Source organism: Harpia harpyja, chromosome 8, assembly GCF_026419915.1.
Source record: "Harpia harpyja isolate bHarHar1 chromosome 8, bHarHar1 primary haplotype, whole genome shotgun sequence".
NCBI lineage: Eukaryota > Metazoa > Chordata > Aves > Accipitriformes > Accipitridae > Harpia > Harpia harpyja.
Window position 1 is genome coordinate 1230932 of NC_068947.1, and position 27124 is coordinate 1258055.

Sequence of the window (27124 nt, forward strand, 5' to 3'; positions counted from 1 at the left end):
GGACCAAAAGTTCTTAAAGTACTTAAAATAATAAACTGCTCAAATCCTAATGAAAGACAATGAGAAATTGTCTTGGGTAACTCTGAAGAAATGACCCAAACAGAAAAATGTGAAAAACTCTTTCTTTTTCTAGCCTGAATCAGTGGAGCATACAGTAACTATTGCAATATTTTCATTATCCTGATTTAGACTATCTGTATGATTTTTGAATGTCACGCTTCTACATGAAGTTTTATTACAGCATTTCTCATCATGGATGATTGCTCATGTGTGTGAATACTGATAAAATACGCTATGTTTCTAAGGACAGTTGTTAACTACTACAGTGTAAGGCACACCTGTTTTTCTTCCTACTTGCAAGTGACTCTTGAAACACAAAAGGATCATAAATAGGAAACAAACTTCTAGGCACATAAAGGATCAGATCAGTATTTTAAAATAACAGTGGGTGGAACTTACCCCATCATATATGATCTAACATATACATTACAAGCACCATGTTACAATTGCAATCCATTTCTCATTCCCCAAAGGACATAGCAAATATACTTGCCTTAGCTGTATCTGAAACGGTATTCCAATAACCACCGCTGAGAGAGAACTTTCCACTACCTATTCGGGCCAAAATCTCCTCTGGGGTATCATCAGGACCATTTGCAAAAGGAGTGTAGCTAGTTAACCAAACAATTTCAATGTTAATAACTTCCATAACCTGGACCTCAATAGTTATTATAAATCTGATCATAACATTCAGTGACTTCAACATAATTATAGGCAACAGATAGTCAAACAGCTGTAAAAAGAAATTATTCTTAACACAGGAAAATGCACAGCACTGACTACAGATCTGTTCTTACTGTATGTATTCCCTCTATATCGGGTCTGAAAACCAGATTTTTCCTACAGCAGTCTAAGTACTGGTGGTTCCTGAATTACAGAAAATATTCCTTAAGCCTTCCTATTTTAGTGAAGTAATAAAACAAGCTGATAGAAAATTAAATGTGAAGACTCTATGATGAGTCTGAAAAAGAATAAATGCTGTTTTGATACTAGAGGAAGGAAGGTGCAGCAATTTTCCTTGCTTCACTGTAAGCATTCTTGCTGCTACCAGAATATCCACAACCAAAAAAGAGGTATCTTTAAAAACAGGTATGTTTGTCACTTATTTATTTTAAAATGCTGAAATGTCTCTGATGATATTAACTCTTAACCAAAGTGGCAATCTGAATAATCCAGCGTAAAAAGATAATCTATTTGGCAGGTGCAATAGCAACTATCTTTTGAACTTGTGGAACTATAGTTGAATTTATTAGTCATTGTCTTTTATACAATTCATTTCTGTTGCATACAAAAATGCATTTCTATTGCACTTATCATATCCTAACTGCATCACTTCAAACTATCCAGTGGCTGAATTTTGCACACAATCATGCTTCAATACATTGCAATTATATTTACAACATGTATTTCCTTCAATATATATGCTGCTTAATCAGCTAACTTTCACATGAAACAACCAATCCTTACTCCTAAATCACCAAAAAGCAGAAATTAAACACCTAAAATAAATAAGACATAAGAAGCCAAGAATTTTTCACATCAGTTCCTGCAAACTTGGATTCTACTAAAGGCAAAGCATATTCTACCCCCACTGAAGCCAAAGTTGAGATTAATCAGTGCCTTGATAGAAACATCTTCAACAGTGGGCCCACATTTATTATTCTTTTTGTTTATATTGGTTTGCCATTCCACAGCAAAGCAAACTAAAATTACCCTTACCCAGTAAGCATGGTATAAAGTAGAACACCAAGGCTCCATATGTCACATGCAGCATCATAACCTTGCCTCTTTAAAACCTGAGGGAGACAAATATATTTTCTGAAAAAAAAAATGCTTAGAAATGCTTTGATTATGCCATAAAAATACAGAGATTTCAAATTTTTACTGTTTACAAAGTGATTTCACTTGTTACACAAGAATGAAACAAATATCTAACTAGCAAAAAAAATCCCATAAAAACAAATCAAGGCATATAAGCTATCCTGGTATTTACCTCTGGTGCAACAAAATTTGCTGTGTAACATGGAGTCATCAGAAGACCATTTTCTGCTCGTAGTTGTTTTGCAAAACCAAAATCACAAATTCGAATTGATTCTGGATTACCAGATTCATCAACATAAAGAATATTGCTAGGCTTCAGGTCTCTATGAACAACCTAAAAAAATAAAACAAACCACTAAATACAATAGGCTAAACATATGAAAGGCTTTATGTTATAATTATCAACTCTGCTACTTAATTTCAAATCTCCCATCAGCAATCAGTTTCCAGATTTCCTGCTTCTAATATCAGCTGCGGTATTCTGATGCTCAGTGGTGTCTAGAGTACTACAATTCTGACTTGGAAACCCTAACTATAAAGCCCCCTCCAGACATCCTACTCCCCCCTAATTTATTTGTACAGACAGTTCCAGATGTCTTGTTCTAATGGGTGAATATAAGTATTTCCTATTTTAACATGCATACCTATGAGGCTCTTTAAATCAGAACCTTTGGCTAGTAATATCTTTTGGACTCACAGATGTCCACAGCTGCTGATCTGCCACCGTGCTACGTAACCACATGCTAGTTACTGCTGGAGTAACCCTCTATATTCATTCTCTTCATTCAGATAATCTGAATTAATCTCAGTGCAAACATTTAAGGCCTGATTAAGGAGGAATTTTAATACAGTTCTGCCAAAAAATAACAAAACGTCAAAGAGGTATTCTCCTAATGGACTGGCAAGTCAAAAAAACCCCTGTACTGGTTCCCAAGTGGCTGTTTTGTAGGTGCTTGAGATGTAAAATGCTTGACAAAAACTGTAGAAGCTGCCAAAGTTCTGGTAGAATGAATCTGATCTTATTTGAAGCTATGTTATAACAAGCCTTAATAAAACCTGGAATGTGCAAGGACAGTCTTCGAAATCGGATGACCTGTCATATTTTCTTCACAAGACAAATTAGCCTAAAGCCTCTAGAGTCTTTGCTCCCTGTAAAGAAAAGGGTATATACTGCTGTAAGACAGTAGAGTGGATCTAAATTGCCTCTTTTAAATATTTAAATAGACCTGCTATGAAGGCCTTTATCTTCCTGATTGTGCTATGTATTTGATCAATATTAAACACAGATTTTCATGGTTAAATTTGAATGGAAAAGATTGTGGCGAAATATTTCAAGAAGGTAATCACAATTGAATGAGAAGATACCCCAAAACTCCCGAAAGTAAATGATGTGCAGAATCAGAAGCTCTATGGACTGTTCCAGAAAGCTAGCAGTGTTTCAGGAGAGTAAGTAGCAGAAGACCAAGGAGGAAAAGACTGCAGAGGGTCTGCAGATTGTAAAGCCATTTAACACAGTAATTCTATTTAGTAGAGGCTTTTCCAGCATGCAAATACTTTGCAATTCTCAAATTTAACAAAACAAATACTTAAAATTATGGAAAGAAGCACCTTGTCAGCTGAAATATACAAATGACACTAAAGAATTTGAGCTGGCACAGTAGATGTTAAGGGGAACATCCTGGCTTGAGATGTCAGTGTATGAGAGAAGCAGCTCCTGATAGCCCTCAGTTTTTGTGGTTTAGATAGATTAGAATCCTTTTTCTCTAAGTAATGCATGAAACGTCCTTTACTGATCCAAAAGGCAGAAGAAAAAACCCACAGTTTTATTCTAGCTGGTGAGGCTTTTTGTGAAATAGATCCTAAAAGGGGTAGAAAGGAAGAGGTGGGCAACAGAAGCAGCACAGAGCTGGGGATTTGGCAGACTGTTTCCAGAACCAGTCTGCTTGAGTTGTACTTTTTTTTGGAAGAAGGGGAAGCAATTCTCAAGTAGGAGGAAGAGTAAGTGTAACAGTCTAGTTAAAATCCAAATGCTAATTCTTAAGCAATCAAAATGTTTATGAGCTTGAAGTATTGCTTACCCTGAAGAGGAAGATTTCATTCCTTGCTTAGCTAATTTTTCAGTTCAAAAGTATCCTATGAATGCCCAGGAGGAAACTCCTTCTGGGAAGGGTTGTGGAGACTGCACACAGATTCAGAGTCTGTCAAACAGGTATTACCTAATACCATATTCAAATGAGCTCCTTCAGTGTCCAAAGGAGCTACAGAAGAAAAATCCACTGAAGACAGGGAGGAGTCTTCCAGACAAAAATTAGACTACTGAAGTGCTCACTATTTATATATATGGTCATCTTTCATGCGGAAGTGTACTTAACATAAGGAGACCCCAAAACTTCCAAAATTAAAAGTTCCAAAGAGCATGTGATCTAATGCAAGTTAAAATGCCAATACTTACAGAGATCTACAGTAAAGAAACAAAGGCCCCTAAAGTCCCTCACTTGATGCACGGACACTGGGCCTTCTTTGGCCACGTGTAGTAAGAAGGAACCAAGTGATGATTTGTGTTATTCTATTATTTATATTTCCATACAGAAGGTATCGAGGTTTATTCATAATTCCCATGGATGCTGCTAGCCAAGGATTCTAGACCTGTGCACACAGGCTCAAATAAAAACCCACATGTGAGCAAGTGATTGAAGAAAGTGGTGAATCACAGAATAAGATACACCAGATAACTTCAATCCTAAGTTTTCTAGAATAATAGCTCCCAGAAATGACAGTGTGTGCTGAATTGTTATTTGTTTCTTAAAATAATTTGAGTACTGTGTTCCAAAGCATCTTTTCCTGGGTAATAACACTAGGTGTTAGCAGCTTGACTTTTTCCCTGCACCCTTACTGTCTGCTTTTTCTCTATCCCCCTTTTCTTGTTTACTTAAAAACGCAATGACTTGTCATTCTTGCCATGTGATTGTCACACTGGCCTTCTCTATCTTTGAACTACTTCCTCTGTCTCCAAATTAATTTCCTGAAGCATTAATTTTCTTTCTCCTAACAGTCCACTACAACTTCCTGACTCTATGGCACAGGAGTTACAAGTCATAAACCATGCTCTTCAAAACCAAGAAGCTGAAGAATTTACGAAGTGTGAGAGGCAGAAAATAAATTTTCAGGGTCTATCACAGGATGGGGTTGGAATTATAGCAGGTCCCATAGCTCAGCAACAGCACTGGTCCTAGCACTTCTTCCTGGCTTACTTCCTCTCATATCCTATTAGTCATTACCTGCATATTTCATGGAGCTGCTGACAGACTGCATGCAGGACAACAGAAACAGTTTTAACACCTCTGTTACCTGGACATCTACACAGCTGATGAGCAATGTTTTGATTTCAATACAAATTCCTGCTGTAATGTAATTATTAACCAAAAACTACTTAATTACCGCACAGAAGAACACTTCAAAATATGAGTTTATACTTCTGAAAGAGAAGAATATTAACATCTGCAAGCATTTTGTCCAAGATGAAAACTTACCCCTTGTGCATGGAGATATTCAACTGTTTTTGTTATTGTGAACAGAACAGCACTAGCTTCTCGTTCTGAGAAAAATTTTTGCCTAAGAATTTTATCCAGCAGTTCTCCTCCTTTCATAAGTTCTGTTACAACATATACATATTTTCCATCATCATACACCTGCAAAAAGTACATAAAGAGGTAAACTTCAAAATGTTTATTCTCTGCTATCTTCCTGTGAAATGCACAGAGATAGTGCAGGTGTGTCCACAAGCTGTTCTGTTCAATTATTTTTCCCATATTTCTCACCCCACACACTATCCAAACATTGTTCATCTTCAGAAATGAACACAAAACCTTCTACAAAGAGGTAGTACAGTAATGAAATAACATTAAAATACTGGCATGTAAATGTTTAAAGACAAAAAATGATGAATAACATGTAGTTTTCCCCACACAGTTTTATTGAAACAAATTAGACATGGGAGAAGTTAAGAAGTAGTAATAAATGGAAACTAGTCTAATTAAGGCAAACCCAGACCTAATTCTAGAAGCAATTATTGCACCAAATTACAAATATGAACAGAGATCATTCCAACTGAACAGACAAAAAAGAAAAGAAAAAAAATAAATCTATGTTCATCTCAAATAGCCTCCGTGAACACTGAAGTTAATGCATACAAAGCTGCTATGACAAAGGCCTACAACTTATACATTACTCCGCACATAAAGCCTATACCAAAGTCTAAAATTGTAAAATATGTATATTTTAGCCTTTACTTCTAGTTATGGAAAATGGCTTAATTTTTGCATGGGTTTTATCTTCTAGGGAAACAACAGTTGAGAATTATTTATATTATCACCAGGGGGCACTACAGACTGAACTATACGAAAACACATTTTAAGGTATACTTATGCACTTCATTTCAGTTGCACTTTCTTGGGGTTTTAACTTAATCCAGAAAGTGGTTCCTGCTTTAGCAAAACCTTTTACAGACTCCATTCCCTGTTATTATTTCAACCTATTTTTTATGGTGATGTTGGAATCGTTCTGTTCCATAATACATGTGAAATAAAAACTAGTTTGTGTTTAAGTAGAAACAATTATCCAAGTTGTAGTAAAATAAATTTAGGAATAGATATCTGCTAAATTAAAAAAAGAGTTTTCATCCCAATTTCTTTGTCTTAAGCTATCTGGGAAATACAGGCTACTAAACTTTTAAGCTTAGAATTTTTTGTGCTCTTAACTATACTAAAAGGATTTATTTTCTCACCAAATAAAAAAAAAAAAGAGGAAGAGTGTTAAAGAAATAACTCCGCAAGCTTTACAAGCTTATGATCTTAAGGAGAAGAATACATGATGGGTTTCTATGTTCTCATTTAACAGCAAATTTTCCCCCATGAAATATAAATGGCTGATCATCTGAATGTGTTTGTATTAAGCCTTTAAATATTACACAGCATTAAGAAGCAGAATTATCTAATTCTAGATGCTAAACAGGCATTTTAGATATTTTTTAATAGGCATGCTCCCTCTAATCCTGGTAGAACATGAGGAAATAAGCTTATTTCATTTGACATGAGAGACCACACACATGTCAGTACTGCAGGGGGCATTCAAGCAAAATTTGCATTTGGTTACTATTTTACCTGCTACCCCTTGCTGGTCCTGTCTGCCTGCCAAAAAAACCCAAACCCACCCCAAACAAACCATTCCCCTTGCCCAGATTTCTTTAATGGTATTATCAATTTAGTTGTTTGCACTGAATAAATACTGTTGGAAGTTGTCTTCACAGTTAGGTGAACAGTATTATGCTGAGATCATAAATGTGATGGTAGTTCTTAAAATGAACTCCTACACATGCCAAAGATCAGTCAAAGATCATGTCTTCTCTACCAGGCAAACTGGAAGAAACTATAGTCAGAAACAGATGTAGGCACATGAACAAAATATAATGTAATGGAGAAAGAGAACATGGGTTTTGCAAAGTGAAATAAGATTTCACATACATATTAGGAGGTTTTTTTAACTCCTAAATAAGCACTTGGACAGGGAGACTGGATATATTGTATTCAGGTTTCTAAAATGCTTCTGAAAAGATTCTTCAGCCAATGCTTTAAATAACTCAAAACAGGACACAAGTTCTGTTACAGAACAGTAACTAATAGGTAAAAAAGAGTGAAATACATATAATGGCCTGGCACAGGAAGTTTCTAGGTAATGGTCTGTTGGAAGCTGTGTGCTTCCTCCATTCTTACACTGTTTCCTAGGCATCCACTAACAGCCACTGTCAGAGGCAGGATATTGGATAAGGACGACATCTGATTTAGCACAATATAGCTCCTTCTTTTGTTTATATACTGTGTAACTGAAAAAGACCACTGATAACAATCAGAAGGAAAAACCCCAGAGGACTGTGCATTGCAGAAAGAATTTGGTCTTTTGAATATCCATTGTTTCAATCCAAACACCTTCAGAAGTAAATTACATAAAAAGGTTGGGCAAGAATGAAAATTTCCATCCTAAGCTAAATTCAAACATTACTGCATTTATTCTTGAAATACAAGAAAAGAAATAAATTATTTCTTGCAGAATAGTAATTTCCAAAGACATGCACTTAAATGCCGAAACATTTTATTTTGACATTTCAAAATAGAAACTTTTAGATTTTGGTGTGGAACTGAAGAAAAATTGAGTCAAATCAACATTGAGTTTTATTCGTATAATAATACATGGTGCTCTTGATGAGTTTGAGGCCTGAAGGCCAAGTACTCCTTATTCTTTCCTCTGAAAGCTGTAATAGCACACCACTATATTGTGGGATATGCAAGCAATCTGCCCCATGCATCTGTATTAGGACAATGAAAACTTAAATCAATGTTAAATTCTTACAGTAGCAGATATTATACAAGTTTCTATTACATATGAATCCTATACCTCTTTCTTTACACTGGACATACTTCCATAAACTCTGCTTGGGGAATTCATCTGAAGTAGAAATAAGTGAGAACTACAGCCTACTATCTTTCTTCCTCTGTGGACTTAAGGCTTTTTTTTTTTGTAGTCTACTTTTGGTATTTGTGTATTACTGTTGGTGTGAATGAAAGATGGCTCCTGCTGGAAGATGACTGATGATGAAGAATTAATTACAAAGTAAAATAATTCAGCATATGTGGCAACTTTTCAAAGCTGCCTGGGTTTCGCTGCTCTCAGTGTGAACTATTATTAATGCTAAAGTTCAGGTAAGTACTCACATTCCTTATGTTTGTCTTCCTCATTAAATAACATAACCTCTATAATTTAATTAAAATAGCACATAAACCTCGCATGCAGCACTAAAAGCAATGTGAATACCGATACAGGTTGAGTGTTAGCACAGTTGCTTTCAGGTAGCTTTACTGTCCAACCATGTGAAGCAGAACAAACAGAAAGTGGGACTGTAATTATGATATCTAGCTTGCAATAAGGTAAGCTCCATGGTGGGCTCCCTTGTGTATCTGACTTATTTTGTTCTCCCAAGAAAGGGCCAAACTACATGATACTGATGAAGTGAAGACAGATTATAGTAGAAGAACTTTAGGCAGAGTTCTCTAGTACTCATCTCCACAGTAGTTATGCGCTACTGTTTTAATGACTTCAAAATGTTTGAGAATCTCCCTTCAGCTGAGCTCAGCTTCCTGGAAATGGTTAGCTGTTTTGCTTGAGGTTTGGTTTTGGGGACCAGAATACTTTCCTGCAGGCTAAGTCAGTCATTAAGCATATGCGTTTTTAATTTTTAATCCTCTTTAATGCATAATCAAGGAGAGAAAGACAATTTTCTTTTTCTGTTAGATCATCAGAATCTACTGTTCACTATGAAAAACCTCTACCTCCCAACTTATGCTACTGTTTGCTTTTTGTGTTCAAAATGTTTCCATGGTCAGAGCAAATAATATAAGAAAAATTAGCTAGATAACCTTCCATACAAAGACCAGATAAAGATACTAGGTAACGAAAAGTGATGACCATGGCTCTGAAAAGATTTTGTCCACTACTGAATAATACTGATTACTGTCCCTGAAAATTACTTTGGGTATTGTGCTAACAGTGAGTCCTCAGTTATATAATAAGGTACTTTAAAATTGCTTTTGACTAATGTAAACAAAAGTAGATTCAAAGTTAACTAAGCAACCAAAAAACTTGCTTGCTCCTTTAAAAATACAGCCAACATTAAATGAGTTATTCCTGTGCTAGGACTTATGAAGGACGAATTATTTGACTGCTTAGGATTATGTTGTACCAAAACATGAGCATCTTTAAAAGATGACAATGAGACATCTCAGTAAAAAATTGGATATTGTTGAATAAATTGCATCAGGACATTGTTTTATTTTTAAATACTGAAAAACATGAACATAAATCTAAACATGTAGTTTGTAATCTCTCAAATTAGAAAGTGATATGCAATTATAATACACTAAAGGATGTCTTTAACACACTACTTACATCTTTTAGAGTAATAATATTCGGATGCTGTCCATAGCGCAGTAGGATTTCGATCTCTTCTGTTGGATCTCTTTTACTCTTGTCAATAATCTGTAAGAGCAAATAGATACATAGGCATAATTCTTTTGGTGAATATTATATAGCCTAACACTTTGGTGTGCTTACTAGCATAAACAGATAACCAATATTTATTGTTGTTGGTAAAGGGCATGGATTATAACCAAAACAAAGTTTGTTAAATTGGAACAGCAAGGCAAAGCAAAAAACGTTGGAAAAACATGGAAAAAAATCTCTCAGTTGAAAACAATTTTGGAGGATAAGTGATCTGATCCCTCAGGCTGTGATAAATAATGCAAGGCTGTTCAGTAGATAAGACTTAGTCAACCATCATTTAATAAAATAGGAAGTTCCTAATCTGACATGAGATACTGGTTTGGCAACGCTAATGAACTGATTTTCACAAAGCTAATCTCAAACACATACTTAGTGCAGCAAAAGACCAAGCAGGAGAGTAAGGGAATCAAAAATAGGAAAAAGGAAAAAATTCTCAGAGTTAATTCAGACAAGTATTCCAGTACGAAAGTTCATTTGAATCTCTGGAGGCTTGCTATCAGGCTCCGAAGTTCTCCCTGTGCAAACAAGCAAAATATTATTTTTCCCTGCTTAAAAAGTATTATTCTTATTCTCCTTTTTTTCTCTCCTTCTGAACTGCAGAATTTCCTCTAATGTCTTCTCCATCTCTGCCTGACCCCTTCTTCCTCTTGACATCCTTAAGCTCTTACTGCTACCAGCACCATTCTAACACATTGGACACTGATCACCTCATTCTTTTTTCATGATTTCTTGAGGGAAAAAAGTCACAACAGAGGCAACAGAAAAGTGAAGCAATCTTCACAGTAAATGTTACAGCTTAGAGAATTAACAGCTATGCCACTACTTTCTTCCAGTTTCAAGAAATTACTTCAAATTGCAAGCATGGAAGTCAAATCTGTTCCTGGCCAGAACCAGAATAAAGACAAGTATGTAACTACCAAATTGAAATTGGAGGGTTTCCAATAGACAATCTGCATACAAGGATACAGCAAAACATACTTAATTTATGTTCACATTTTACATATTTAAGTAGTAAACTGTTCAACAATTCAAAAAGAGAACCACCTCATAGTACAGGATTTAAATCTTCCCCCCTGCTTTAAAGTCTGCAGATCCATACTCCTGCTTTCATAGTAACCATTCAGCCCCACAGTGTTATACAGAAAGACAAAAAAACCTTATCATTCCACTTCTGGGAACTCTACTGATTTCAACGAAGAATTTAATGCCTTCAAAGAAGTGCTAGAAAGCCTGATAGAATAAGATAAAAACATTAGAAAACTTGTTAAAAAACTAGCAAGCAAAGACAAAGAGTTTAAGTTTATTCTGGAAGGTATACCAGACTTAAGCACCATTATGAACTCCTAAATACCTGACAATTTACGAATCTACTTTGGAAGCAAAAACCCCATATATAACTATGTTTAAAAAAAAGTAATCAATCACACTTTTAAAAAATGATGAAAAGTCATGTAAGCTTTTCATAGTACATTTCCTTCTAGAAGCAGTCATGTTACTCCCATCAGTTTTACTGTAATTACATAGGTGTTTCAAAGACTGAAGATTGCTTTTCACCACCCAAACCAGCATACAGATAACAAAACCCATAGCAATTCTATATAAATATCTGCCAGTAAACATTCTATTTGGTTGATTAGTATAATTCATATTTGCATCTAAAATCTTTTCATATTAGAAAAATGATCTTCATTTGCTATGTTCTCTATGGCAAATAAATTAATGATGCACAATGTCTACAATGCTAAAACCTGAAAACAGCGTTTCATAACAAAGTAATTACCTTTACAGCATATTCCATGTTTGAAGCTTTATGAATACATCTCTTGCAGATAGAGTAAGACCCAACTCCGATATCTTCCTTTACTTCATATCCATCAGTAAACTGAATGCTGTTCCTGTGCAACTGCTACCAAAATAACATTATCAATTGATGAATATTCTAAATATATATCTGATCTTTATAATAAAAATAAGTTTTTTAATTCCTACTGATTTGCTTCAAATTTTAAACTGATGGCTGTAGTAAGTCAAAGTGGTCTAAATAGCCACCACCACCTGTTTGATATTAGTATGAGATAAATTACATATTAGACACATTGTAAACAATGCACACTGTATTTTAGAAACTGACAACATGACTTTTCTGGTTAATGATATATTAAAGATAGAATCTCCAAAACAAAGAAGATCAGAAGACTACATGATAAAATAATGGTAAAAAAGCATCACTGTTTCTATTATCTGAATAGATGAATGCCAGCCGGAAAATTCAGCCATACTGAATAGAATCAGATTAACTGGAAACTGCACAGGATGGCAGTCAAAAATCCTTTCACAGAAATAAAAAGCTGAAAGAAGGACAAGTGTTCACTCCTGTGAGGGAAGGAAATGGTGTTGTAGTATAAGGAGTCTGTGCAAAGGATGCAAAGCATTGGCAGGAAACCATCTGGGTATCCTGCAGCACAGAAAAGAGGAAATAGGAGTGAGGAAGCGGTTGAGGGGCACAGAGGAAAGGCAGCAGAGAAACAGACCTTTACAAGAGAAGGAAACTATATACAAAGAGAAAGAATTTTATCCACAAAACTATGTGGGAAAGAAGGAGTACAGAAAAGTTTGCAGAAACTTTTAGCAAGACTTCAGGACCAGAAGTCATTCTGATGCGTATACCAAATCAGACAGCTTCTTTAGAATAGGAAAGGACCTAAAAACCCTTGAAATGTAGCGGTTTCTTACACATGAAACAGGTAATGTGTACAAATAAGCATGTTATGACTATTCTAGACATAATGAGAGGATTAAAGAAATAAAAGAACTATTCATGTTCTGAATAAATTGTTTTTTAAAAATTCTCAGACATTTGCAAAATATCCTTGCAATGAAAAATATAAATAAACCCAATCATACAGCATACCTTTGTATTCCTCCTACCTACGCACCAATAAGGTTTCAACACAATTTAGATCACCAGATGGTTTTCACGATTCAGCCTTCCTTGGCAATTAGAATTGTTAAAAGCAGAAAGAGGAGGTAGAAAAACAATTTTTGCAGAGGTCTTAATTTTCTTCCCTGTACATGCATCTGCTTTTTTCCCCGCTGGCTGTAAACTCTCCAGTGCTGAAGCATGCTTTTAGAATGACCTTAGCCTCATAAGGCCGCAAGGCATGCCTCTCCCCCATTCTAGCATGAGGTCCACCCTTCTTGTCCCACACAAAACTGCACTTAACCAAAGGTTTGTTGTCCAAAAATAAGCAGTACTGGCAGTAATAGAATATATAAGAATAGCAACTGCATTAGGCTATTAGAAGTGATCACCTCACGATTATTAATATAGGACACTGTATTGGAGTCATTTCAATACTGCTAGGAAGCCAACGCTTGTGTGTGTACTGTAACTCTGTATGTGTGATACGCTGAAATGAGTTACAAAATATCACAGATTAGCACATTAATTCAAAGTGGCTTGGGAGGGACGGAATACACGCTGGTTCATGGGTTCCAAAACACACAGAAGTCCAAAACATCCAGATACAATTCACAATTGTACTCCAGTGCCTCCTCCTACTGTACTGCAGGAGTCAACTGATATTTTCATGCATAGGGGAAAAAGATCAAGGCGTCTGTAATTCCCCTCCACCTTATAATTATGGCTTGATATTCAAGAGTTAATACAGTACAGCTGGTAGAATGTTTTCATTTAAGGGTTGAAGCCTATTCACACCTCTGGCTGCTCAGTAATTAAACAGGTCCTGCACCTTCAGAGGTTTTGTTTGGATAAAGTAATCTGGTCTTTACTTTTCTTGTATAAAGCTGATAATGACTTTGTCATGGTACTTCATTCTGTGATGAAGGAAACAATCCCCCCACCAAGAGGCAGCAATACTGCTTTATTGACTTTTTTTTCTTTAAAGCAGATGTACTCACCTGGACAATTGAATGCACTCCAACTGTCTGCATTGCTTGGCTTTCATCATCTGATGCAATAGCTACAAAACTAAATCCCCGAAAAAGTTGATGTGCATTAGCACTCGGTGGGATACCGGGTGAATCTGAAAAACACATCATGTACTTACAAGCAAAGTTTTTAAAATTAGAGATGAGATTATGTCTACTCTGAAGAGCAAACTACAGCTTTATTCTATAAAGTACGCAGAAACTGGAATCTCCAGAAAGTGTTTCTGAGGACCAAAATACAAATAATTACTGAATTGTTTTGCATATACCACGTAGAAACACAGATGATAGTTAATGACTACAAAGATCATATTACTGTCAGACAATATTTTATTATACAAAAAACCAGTACTTTGCAGAAAATATTTACATATAGCAGCATATCTATGCTATATTTATGGAGGAGAAGTATTCAAATTTTGGTAACACCCTAAATTTGTAAAGACAAATATTTCTATTATATTTTGAATAGATCAGCGTAAAACTATGCAGAGACAGATTGCACCGAAACAGCAACTTTGCCACCCAAAGTCTGAAATGACTAAGCTTCTACATATACATAGTATGTAGTCACCATCATGAATGAAATGAAGCCATAGAATATAGCCTTTAAAGAGACACAGATAATCTTTTTGAATTTAAAAAATGAGATCAGTTAGATAAGTAAAATTGAACTGATGTATATGTTTTGTTGCTGAGGATTATTTTTAACATAGGACAACTCAGTTGTCCCTCACGATATATTTACGCTGAAGACCACAAAAACTTTTATGAACTACGGAATACTTGTCTGTGAGCATTCAGTGAGCCCAGCAACACCTGGAAGAACAAGACACTTTACGTAAGCTGAAGAGGAACAATGTTTCTAATTTTTGAATATGTAAATTGTTTAATTATTATCTTTTTACCTTTTGGAGTTTTTGCTGTAAACTCAGGGTCAAAATAAAACGTATCTTCAGGTCTGCCAGTTGCAGGTTTAAAAGGGGGATGAATTTCTCTCCTGTACAATTTCTGAAGAGAAGGCATAGGCCAGAGTGAATTAAAAAGTTATACAACACCACCAAACACTTAACTAAGAAATTCACTGAATTAATTTTGAATAAGATACTCACATTCCAATCTATTTTTGAAAAGAATGCATGCCTCTTAATTTCTTCAACTCCATCTGGACCCGCTCCTTTTATAAGGAAGAAAAATGTCTGTGAATTATTTTCTTCTTGGTCAAAAGAATGACTAGCAAAGTTATATTTCTTATTTCTTCTGCATTAATTTTAGATGTATGAATACCAGAAATGATAATATTTTGTCAATCATCAGAGGAGCAAACAGGCAAACTATGTTCTTACTTCAAAGACTATTTTACACAGAAACCGTAAATTTATTTAGTCACTTTAATGATCATTGATGTTATCAATATTATGATCAAATTGAAAATATTCTGCTGAACACTTTACCTAATCTGTTTGCTGGGTTTCTTTTGAAGAGCATTCGCAGAAGACTTTGTGCTTCAGGACTCAAGAACTGGGGCATTCCAAGTTTGGCCCTATAGAACAAAAATAATTAATAGCACACAAACATATTTAGGTAAGAATTAACTCTGCATTCCCCCTGTCCTTTGTCATTCAACAAATCCATATCAAACAAAACAGCATCACTAAGAAATTGCCTTCAGACATCAGAAACAGAGAAAAAGTGCTGTCAGTCATGTAAACCTGTAATTTCTTTTTTTTTTTTTTTATCCTGAGTAGTATGTTTTCAGTAATGACTCAGGAACTTAAGTAGAGGAAGAGGTGGTAAAAAATGTAGAAAAGAATATTATAGGATAACAGTTTACAAACTTGTAAATTTTTGTAATATGCTTTGATCCACTTTTAAGTCCAGTTATTACCAAATGACACCAAACAAGCAAATCCATTCTGATAGTAAGATAAAAGACATTTTAGAAGGGGTAAGAAAACTACCACAGTATGACAGACACCAACAACACCCAAGCAAAACAACAGGAAACCTAAGCTAGAAGATAGAAACTGAATTAAGGTAGGACAGATCTTACAAGATTAGCAGGTAAAAAAGAGAAAAAAAAAAAAAAAATCACTCCTTCCTTTCTTTTTGCTTTCCCCCAATCCATTTCAAGTATTACTTTCCAACTTGCCAGTCTTGAATTTTTACATTTAAGTTTTTGTAGTTCTGTCATTTAATTTTGTTTTGTAATCCTCACCATATTTTTGTCCTCTCCATTTAATGTTGAGCCTCCATCCGCTCACTGTTACTAGGTCCCACTTTTTCTTATGACCATGATAATGGTAAGGATAGACGTAACTCCCTCCTTTCCATCTCTCATTCAACCTGTAGCTTGCTTTTTTCCGTAACAATCCATGACACAAGCTTTCTCTGTGTTTCAACCAGAAGACATGTTTTGCCTTGTGTTTCAGCTACTTGTAGATGTCCACCTCCGTGTCACTTCAGCAAGTGCGTACACGTTGCCATTGATTCACTATTCATAACTTTAAAACTGGAATTTACTAAATTTTCTATTCTATTCCTTTCAGCATTAAAGAGGCTGGGGCGGGGGGAAGTCTGAAGAACTTTGCCTTCTTTGGGCTCTCCAATAACGTCCTACAGGCAGATCAAGACCACCAATGGAGCGGAGGAATGGGCAGTGGGCCACACAACGCTTCCCCGATTGCCACGCGCCACTAGCAGCTCTGTTGTTTCTCATACACTTTATATGCAGTGATTTCATTGCACGTTCACTTGATGTCATTTCTGTTCACAGCAAAGTATCAGAGCTACACAGTAAGAAGGAAGCAAGGAACACATTGTCTGCAGAAGCACAATGGTATCATTTAAAATGTTATTGAAGGACAGAGCACAGACAACTAAATATGATAGGACTGCGCTGCAGTGGGTGGAAATCTGTGTCCTATTATAATCCAAACCAGCTCCAACAGTAGGATGCAGCCTGGAGGTTCAGCATGAGAGGTCAACTGCTTAGAAAAATCTAAAACCATGCCAAAAACGTAACTGCAGTTAATCTTATGGAGAAGTGACTGAATGAACAGAAAAAAAATATGTAAAATAAATTCTAGAGGACTGGTATGTACTGCAGCCACAGTGGAATGAATTGGAGGCCCTTGTGCAAACCACAGAGATTAAGACTGTCATTGCTCCATTTCCATGACGGAGCATCTTGCACAAAATCCTTTACTGGCCACATGACACAGCAGAAAAGGCGATCACCAGGTCCTCAGAGTTCCTAGGTTATACAACTACATGAGTGACAGCAATTTTTTTTCTGACATTCCTGATGGATGAAGACAAAATTTTATATGAAGGTAATTCCTCTTTAGTAAAGGAGAAAAGATGCTTTAAAAAGTTAACTTTATTGCTGCAAACTATGATTTCTTCAAATTGCAGAGTTTCTCAGTTTTAGGTAAAAACCACAAGAATAAAGAAAAACTTGTCTTGGTAATGTTGTGAGAAATAAAGAGCCCAGAAAAACATATGTTATAAAAAGAATACATTTTCTGTGGATTTTCAGGAACAGAAGGTAAGAAAAACAATATATCTTAAATTATACACTAAGAAAATATGAATTCGTATGCACACCTGTCCATTTTAAACAGTTTCATGAAAAATTTAAGGAGAACTATAGTACATTTACTAGTATACAGAAAATAAAAAGAAAACATACTGCCATTCTTATGGGGCCAGACAAAAAATGTGAACATATCAGAAAAGACTTTAAAATATCTTATGTTTTTCAGCTGTTCATATCACCGACAGCAAAATAGATTTGTATGTAGGTAACAATTGTAAGTGTACAGAACATTAAAAGAGAGATAAAATTGCTTTACTTCATATCACATTTTTTGTGTGGCTCTCTGAAACTAGTAACAATTACAGAGACTAGGAGGTGAGAAAAGAAAGTTGGAAAGGGAATTAGAGATACATGCTCAGATGAAATCTGAAAGTAATTATGAATGTCAATTAACTGGGGAGATGCAAGGAGGATATTCTACATGGCAGCTGAATACAGAAGATTTTTGTAGCAACAGTGGAAAGACTGTTGAGGAACAGAGTGGAGTCACATGCAGGCAGAGGAAAGAAGAGAAAGATGTGACTTGTGAGACATGGATAGAAAAAAAATGCATGGCTCCTGAAATAAGTGAGGGTGCAGTAGAACTATCTCAGACTAGCTTCTTGTAAATAGGAGGTGGTCAGAAGGAGTTTATGCTTGCTGTGAACAGATAGAACCTTTTAGTTAAAGACATTCAATAATCACAACATGAAGATTTGAATTGGCATGGTGTTGAGGCAGCAGAAGAAATTAGCATCACTAAATACATTTGCAAACATAAGATGAGGAAGAAAAACAAGGGCAAAGAATAACATAACGTGTATGCATTATGAAAGCAAAAACAAGGAAAAGAATGAGTTTGTTTTCTAGCAGTTTTCACATTCTAATTAGAAAAAATATAAAAGAATTTCATATATTTACTTTTCAAAACAGGCTGTTGGTGCAAAAGAAACGCTGGCTTCAATATATGGGTAGACAAGTGGTAACGGGACTAAGAACAATGATGAACAATGAAGCAGAAAACAAATGAGAAAACTAAAATAGTCTTACGAGCTTCCATGGGAAAAAAAAAAAAAAAAAAGGCATTAGTAAAAAAATTAATGGAAACAGAGAAGTGAAACTATGATATGAGGAAACAGAGATGTTTGCACAGCATTAGGCTACAGTCCCAAAAGCGGGACAATTATGTCATAGGTTGTATTAGTTCAGAGAATATGTAGGGGATCAGCAAGGAAAAAAAAAAGCAGGCCTTCATTAGCAAAACCAAGAGCATTAACTGCATGAAGGAAAGCAATTTCCACAATATAGCTAATGCAAAATCTATACTGGAGATAGCAAAGGGGAAAATTGGAGCTTGGGCAAGTCATAGGAGAGTACATAAGGGAGGATGCACTTTAGTGAATAGAGGAAGTATCAGGGAAGCAAGTTGTTGGCAGCACCAGTAATATAAAGAAGTAGGGCGAGGAGCTGGTAAGATAGAGAAGGGGATAAGGAGAGAAAATACTTTCTTAAGGAAAAAACCAACCAAAACCAAAAAAGCAAAAAAACACCCCCCCAAAACAACCTAAACCAAAAAACAAGAAGGAAAAAATGAACAGGTTATCAAAAAGGATAAGAAAGTTAAAAATATTATGGAAATAAGATGGGAAAGATCATATGGTTGGAGAAGTTATTATTACAGATTAGAGAGCTGCTATGAAATTCTTTGTACCTGGTATGGGGGAGGAATAGAAAGGCAAATTAGATAGGCGGCAAAGGGAATTAATAGTATGGAATAGGGAGTGAGGATTTACCAGTACCTTTGGAAATGAGGGAAGAGTAGAAATTAGATATTGCAGCCCGGAGGGCATCCCTGTAGAATACCTGATGAGATATATAAATAAGAGTGTACTCACTTGAGAATCATAGTCATGGTTTCTTTTCTGTCTTTCCCTTGGAAAGGTAGAGTACCAGTGAGCATTTCAAACTGTATAGAGTAAAACTTTCATCAATTACATTACCTGGACAAAAACTAATTTTTGACAAAACTACTTAGCATCTTAACCTTCCAAAGTTCATGCATGTTAACAATCAAGTCTTTGCAAAACAACTTCTATTGTACAATTTAAATTACTATGAAAATTAAGCAGCCTTTGCCATTTTTAAAGCTGCAAAATATTTTCCTATATCGATACCTTGCTTTACATGCTTTTATCTGAACAATTTAGAATATAATGTTCTGTCTTTCATTTCTGCCTAGAAAGTTTATTCTTGGAAGACTTGATCCATACAACTGTATTTTAGTTTTCAAGGGAGTGGGGGGTAGGGAAAAAGAATCCCCTTTCAAAAGTCAGTGACGATTTCTCCTCATGCAGAAATATTTTAAAAGGTCAAAATTTTTAAGCTTGACATGTACATAGCCTTAATTGGAAAGGGGAAAAAGGTTAGTTGATTGACAAGGACATGCATGATGAAAAGTGGTTACTGTATGCATACAGCAGAAATAAAGCCTGAAGGAACACGTAAGAGCTACACAGTACTTGCATGCACATTCTACAGTGCCTGGTAGTAGGCAACAGACACTGTTAAAATACTGATTTGTTCTGAAAGTGACTGAGTAAAAATGGATAAATATAAAGGCACTTCCATTGGGCTGCAGTATACTGCAGGGATATTGGATCCAAGTGAGGTAGTGAAAGCAGTCTGGCAGCAGTCACAGCAGCCAACACTGAGGCAGAAATCCTGATTTTTTGGTTTAAGAATTGCAAAACAACTTAGTTTAATGAAATTTCATGGCATACACTTAAAGCCATCAAAATTAAAATAATTATAAAAGGAATCTTCTGAACAGCTTATGCAAACTGAAGTCATCCTGAACACAAGGTATCCTCTCTTTTCTGGTACGACCCAAACATTCAGCCTTCTAAGCATTAAAAATGTACACGGATAACTTGCGTGAATAATGTGTTATTGTAGTATTCTTAGATCTACAATAAGAGCATGAAGTTGCACTAACAGCATTTTTTAACACCCCTTTCTATTAAAATAAAATTTTGAATTTCTTACTATCTTATAAAGCATTCAGAGAATAAAAGCTGCCAAGTCTTCACTACTGCTAGATATTTTTTACTCTAAATATTATTTTTACATGTATACTTACATTTAAAATTTTAAATTGAATGTAACTTTAACACTTCTTAAGACAATTGTCAGGAAGATTGAGAGGCATAAGCCAAAACTATAAAAAAAATTCACCTTTTCTTTGTTTATAGTTTAGAATGGTCTTCACAAATTGCACTTGCAAAAAAACTTTTTAAAGGTAAATTTGTAGTGCTGCATGTTTCGCTTACACTTGCTTGAAATAAAAAGTTTCTTTAGCAAGCTTCTATTTGTCAGAAGAATACACACTTGTATTAACAACTTAGCATACATGTTCTTTGTCCCCCTCAAAAATACTATATTCTAACATCAATAGGCCAATAGTACTTTAAGAATAAGCCAACATTGGCCTTCCCTAGTTATCATCTTTTATTTCAGCAGGACAATACCTCAATAAATGCATAATGCTTCTGAAAACTTTAAATGAATGTTTTTAGATGTCTGACATCTCTTAAAACGGTCACTGTTTTAAAGGACAAATTGGAATGTGCTTCTCAAGGATGGTTTAAACATACCTAGTGTCTAGCAGCAGAAGAAAAGAGGCCAAATGATTTGTTGAGATATCCTTCTAGTCTCCATTTCTATGCTATAACTTCTGTTCAGTCGAGATACTGTGTACTCATACCACACCAACAACCACTTGAATTCTCAATCAACAGATTCTAATTAAGAATGATTTGTGAGTGGATACATACAGATTGTCTATGAAAATTACCATACAAACTAGAAATGCAAGTAACAAAAATATGTCTTAGAGAAAACTGCACTGTATTCCATATACTAATTTAAACAATTTGCTTTTTAAGGTTGTATTTTTGTATTTTAAGTAGAAGCCAAAGTGTTTAAAATGCAGTGCACTTAGACTGTGAAAGCTACACCAGTCATGTCTAATATCTTTCAGCAATTTTCAATTTTGACATATGCGCTTTATAAGCACAAAATTAAGTTTTCCAGCTTTATAAAGTAAAGCTGAAGTTTAACTATGTTTGTGTTATCAACAACAAATATTCTGCAACTACACTGTAATTATCTTTTAATTGACTGTGTTCTTATGGATAAAATGTGCAGTTGTGAGGGGGTGCGTGTGTGCTTGTCTGTCTGGAGAGAGTTTAGTTATCAGGTGCTACTTTTACATAGTCAGTTTTCAGATCACAACAGCATTCTAGACAATTAAAAGGTGACAGGATGACTTATTTTCAGACACGAGTCCTTCTCATACTACAAAGCACACACGTTAGTTGTATTGTTACAGTCATATGTAGCAGAAGCAGTAAGAAACAAAAACATTTCCTTTAAAAATACAGTTATTTAATCTTTATGCCAAAAATGCACACAAAGATTATAAATATTACAAGCCATTCAGTGCTCCTAAAATACCAAACATGATTTTTCTTTTCCAAAGCCATATTTGATACACATATTATTTCCCCTGACCTTGCGACTTCACAGAAGTTAATGCCTTGTAGAAACACCATAAGCAACTGAGCAACTATATCCCATACCAGCTCAGTGCCATTTAGATTATTCTGATGCGAGAGCAACAGCTGTCATTATTGTAAGTTGTAATTACGCTGGAGACTAATTAGAAAGTTATCATTCATTTTTTTCCACTTGAGAATAAATTCAAATTCAAAATTTGGATCTAAATTTCTTCCCTGCCTTGGAAGAGACGGTATTTTTCCTGTATACTTTAGTATTCCTATTAGTCTCCGTAGCACTCAAACTACAATAGATGGACAATATTTCAGTTCAACAATAACAAAAATATGGCGCATTGTTGGTGTTGATATGAGACCTAGTCCATGTTCTTGATCCAAACTCTGTGGTATTGTTATTAATTTCATACAATTTAGACTTTTTTGGTAGTTAGAATTCATTTAAAGCTCACCTTAGAGTTTAATGTTTGAGTTGTTTCACCAAACCTTGTGAAGCATAGTTTTGCTATTATTTACATTTACCAGAAACCTACCATTAAAACACCAAATGACCACCAGTCTGCACTCTGTGTATGGCCTCGTCTGTTAACGACTTCTGGTGCCATGTATTCCACTGTTCCACAGAAAGAGTAGGCTTTTTTCTCGTGATCAATTGACTCCTTACTTAAACCAAAATCTGGAAGGGAAAAAAAAAGTTCTAAATGTAATTTTTTTTTTTTTTTTAATCACCCATGGTTAATACTTTCACCATAATGTGAAATATGATGCTTATGTCATTCATATATACACCCAAATACACATATGGGAATTACAGAATTCTCCTCCCCTCCATCTATTGTCACAGGTCTATAACATCAGATACGCTTGTAAAGCAGGTATCTTATTTAAATATTTATAGATTTCATTTATTTCAAACTAATTACAGTATTTGCTCCACAGCAAAATTACCTATCAGTTAAAATTACTTATTTTACCATATCGCTTTACCAAAAAAAAAAAAAAAAAGGAAAATGCAAAGATTTTATAATGAATAGAAAAGATCCAAGTGTTGCAATTTCCCTTTATTCACCTGTCAATTTGATATGTCCTTCCTCATCAAGCAGGATGCTAAAAAACCAATAAAAAGAATAAAATAAATTAATTAAAATATCTTTTAACTGTTGTTTCAGACAATGTACTGACAACATTTAGGAATAAGCAGAAGAGCGTACACAAAGACAAGCAGAATTGAACATGCATGAAAATGAATCATTAGTAGGAGATATTTTGAAACTATACATTTTCTTTTCCTTCAATTCTTTCTTTTTAAAGATTATGAAACATAATCAACATATCTGAGTTTTATTTAACTGTTTGGTTAAATTCAGCACAGTATGTAGTAACATTTTTCTTGAACTTTCAGTTTTGGCCATCTGCAGCATGTGTCATTATCACAATTGTTAAAAATAGAGATATAGTTCTACTTCTCTTAAACTGACGTGTTAATACAATGTATGTTTGCATATGCGTACAAAATGGGCGTTCATTTGTGAATTACCGTTTCAAAGGGCGTTGACCACTTCAAATAACACCAAGTAATAAATATTCACATGTTGTACCAAAGGGGAGGACCCATGGGCTACCTATACTTAGAGCAGGTCTTGTGTTTACTTCACTCACAAAAAAGGCCACACTTCTCTGAGTCGCCAGCTATCCTTAACCACCACTGAATGTAATCGCAATTAAAAGCACGCAAAGTATTCAAGACACCCGCGACACAGAGGACTTAGCTCCTCCATCCTGGGGAGGAGGCAGGACCCAGCACACAGGACTTGTCCCTTTTCCTCCTGGCAGTTTCCATGGTGGGAAACAGCCCAACAGTATAGATACAGCCTGTGAGAGTTAGTACTATCTCATCCATAACTTGCAAGTAATTTCAACCTTTGATAGGTTTTTTTAAGCAGATACACCCAAGGCTTAAAACCAAGGCTTTTCAATAGGTGTAGACATATACAATTTCGAAAAAAAAAAAAAAAATTACTATGGTTGAGGCAGTAGCTATTTAGTCTTCTGACAATTACTGTTTTGCTCTTTTCCTCTTGGAAGCAAGTGTTAGCAAAATAACTGAAGTTCTCTCGCTTTGCTTTTCAAAGAACTTCTTCCACTTGGTAAGGTTATTTTTCCTCACTTCAGAATTACTTAACAGAACACTCCCAAAGTTTAAACATCATTAATTCCCTGTTCATTTGTAAGTGCAACCCCATGCCAAAAGCCTCCAAATTTCTGATTTGAGTATGAATCTTTCCCTTCTTGTCAGTCAGGGCTGAATATTTTTAAAGTTGTCTTTTTTCCAGGAGATGCATAAAAGAACAAGCTATCCTAGTGGAAGTTCCATGGAAGAGCCAGGTTCTGTGATACTTGTTACTCATTTTTGCTCTTTTCCACCAGTACTTTACATGAGACAGTTATCTCTCAGACTTTTCGGGTTCTCCATATAGCCATAACAAAGAAGTGGGATCACCAAGGACATCAGGACTTCAGAGTTATTACAGATTTCCTGGCAATGAGGCAGAGTATGTTAACTATCTGATTAAGCACAAGAGAGGAGACGCACGCATTATATCGTCACTTAGATTCCGCTCCTGAAAGGCTCAAATGTTCCAGATGATAGCACTGACATTTTCTTCTTTACATCTTCTAAAACTCAAACCCCCAAAATTACTGGAGGAAAGACATTAACAAGAGACAGAATTCAGTCATCTGAGTGAAACATGGATGACTAATATATTGAGACACAACACCATACCAGAACTGTAGCTTCAAGCTTATTTTAAGTTTTCAGTGTAATTATGTGATCGTCAATATACATAATAAAGCCTGTGACTTACTATTTTCATATTTTACTTTAAAATTTAAACTCCATCCTGCTCTTACTGCAGTGCATTTTAAAAATCAGTGTTGGAAAAAAAAATGTTTGCTGTTAGGCTTTCAAATGCAAGGACACAAGATTCAACTGTAACTTTGTATGGTGCATTTGTTCTAAGTTTATCTCTAGTTCAGAAATTCTACAATAATGACAAAAACAAAAGGCCAAGAAGACCTCTTCTCCATTGTACACCCTAAAACACCTGGAAAATGAAAGGTAGGAATATTTCAGTATACTCAAAAGTAACATGGATTATAGTACTTGACATATCACTCTGGAACTAGATGCTCATGTTCTAGTGGAAATGAAATCCAACCTTTTGATTAAAATAGCCCACAAGCTTCCCCCACCTCCCTCCCTGTTCAGATTATATGGTAAATTACTGAAGTTTAACAGCTGAAGAGTGCATAGGTAGAAGTGCCATAGAAATCAAATTAATACACTGCATTTGCCACAGAGGAGTCTTACTTTTCTGGTTTTAGGTCCCGGTATATTATTCCAAGACTATGTAGATGGTCTAAAGCAAGAGCTAATTCAGCCAGGTAAAATTTAACATCATCTTCTGTGAACATCACCTGAAAAAGAAAACCAATGTATTTTACATGCAAAATCTGTAAAGCTTACACCAGCCCCAACTAAACAATGGTAACAGTGGTTTTGCAGAATGGTTATTCCTAACACTTGAATTCATTTCTATACAAAACCCTAGAAATTCCAATTTCTTGGTTAGACAAAAACTAGGATTTTATAATCAATACTATTTCACAGTACATACTTGAGAAAGAGCTTCTGAAGCCAATATATTATTCTTTCTGCAAAACTGAGATTATTTGCTTCTGATTGTTCAAGAGAACAGACAGACACGTTGTAGTGGGACTGAAAAATTTTGGGAAGCATTTAAAGAATGTGACTACCTCTTTGTTAGATATGACCATTTCATTTCCAGACAACAAATGGACTAAAGAAGTCCAAATGCCTGAATTTCATCTACAAAGGCAGAGAGACAAGAAGAGCATACGCATCTTGGTTTTGAGCAGGCTGCCTCTAAGTACCATGAGAAAGAAGTTACAGTGATGGTAAAAACCCCCAAGATGCAGCCTGAGAGGTAACTGCAGAATAGGTAGATCTAAGAGTAAATTAAGGAAATAGCCTATATAAGAGCACAGGTAAGATCTCAGGTAGCAATCCCACATTTTCTGTTAGGAAGATAAACTAACCCCTGTTTACAGTCAATGAAATGAACATGTTGTCCCAATTATATCAACAACTGTTGTGATCCACCGACAGAAAACATTACAATTAAGCCTTTCTGAGAATTTAGAAAAAAGTAAATATAAAAAAAATCCTACATTTGGTTCTACCTCAGCTACTGCTCAGCTTTACTTTTTTTTTTTTTTTTAGAATTTAAGACTAGTATCTTTAGATACAGCATATGGACCTGGAAAAAAGAACAGCAAATGGGGAGGACAGATGAACATTATTTTAAGCAAGAGTTAAGAATGGAGAATATAATATATTTTCCCCTTAGTAGTTTAAAGAGAGAAAGTGATATCAAAGCTTGTACAAAAGGTTTTTGCTGATATTACTTCTACAAAGGAGCCAATATTTAGTACTGGCACATTCAGGAAGGGAAATCTCTATAAGACACATTTAAAAGCTCAGATAATGAAAGATCCCACGAGGACGATAATACACCCACACTATGTTCTTTAAAAACATTGCACGGAATTCATCTCTCCTAACCTTAAACATCTGCAGTGTAGACATCTAGCTCTGAATTAATCACTTTTCCCTTTGTAGCCAATGGGGAAAAAGCAGGAACTTTTAGGCTGCAGTTCATCTGATCTATTTTAAAATCACATGAATCGATATAAGGATGACATTAATTGCAGCCAGCATGCCCATTTCACTCCATCAGTTATGAACAATTAGCTTATATTCAGGTACCTGTAATGAGTATTTACCTAACCATATTAATCTTGTAAAATTTGAGTGGCTCAAGATGAAAGTCATCAGCAGTAAAGCGATATACATTCTTTCTTGGGAATCAGGAAAGAACTACAGATCTTAAGAAACAGGTATCTTAATTTTAGAGTTCTAATAACTTTCTACTTATCTGTGGCA

General features: G+C 35.2%; 1 protein-coding gene across 3 annotated transcripts in view; it reads right to left on the reverse strand.

Moving 5' to 3' along the window:
* RPS6KA3 (ribosomal protein S6 kinase A3) overlaps positions 1–27124 on the reverse strand; it is a 76730-nt gene that overhangs the window by 6439 nt on the left and 43167 nt on the right. For 2 of the 3 annotated variants that reach the window (XM_052793860.1, XM_052793862.1), the window contains 14 exons: positions 25469–25575; positions 23165–23202; positions 22629–22771; positions 19417–19487; positions 15396–15484; positions 15054–15118; positions 14850–14952; positions 13912–14036; positions 11771–11896; positions 9877–9966; positions 5412–5570; positions 2054–2215; positions 1780–1856; positions 554–671 (listed from right to left, as the gene is read on the reverse strand). In XM_052793860.1, the coding sequence (XP_052649820.1) occupies positions 554–671; positions 1780–1856; positions 2054–2215; positions 5412–5570; positions 9877–9966; positions 11771–11896; positions 13912–14036; positions 14850–14952; positions 15054–15118; positions 15396–15484; positions 19417–19487; positions 22629–22771; positions 23165–23202; positions 25469–25575 (1473 nt within the window). The remainder of the gene's footprint in view (positions 1–553; positions 672–1779; positions 1857–2053; positions 2216–5411; positions 5571–9876; positions 9967–11770; positions 11897–13911; positions 14037–14849; positions 14953–15053; positions 15119–15395; positions 15485–19416; positions 19488–22628; positions 22772–23164; positions 23203–25468; positions 25576–27124) is intronic. The other variant, XM_052793861.1, reaches the window with a different exon arrangement.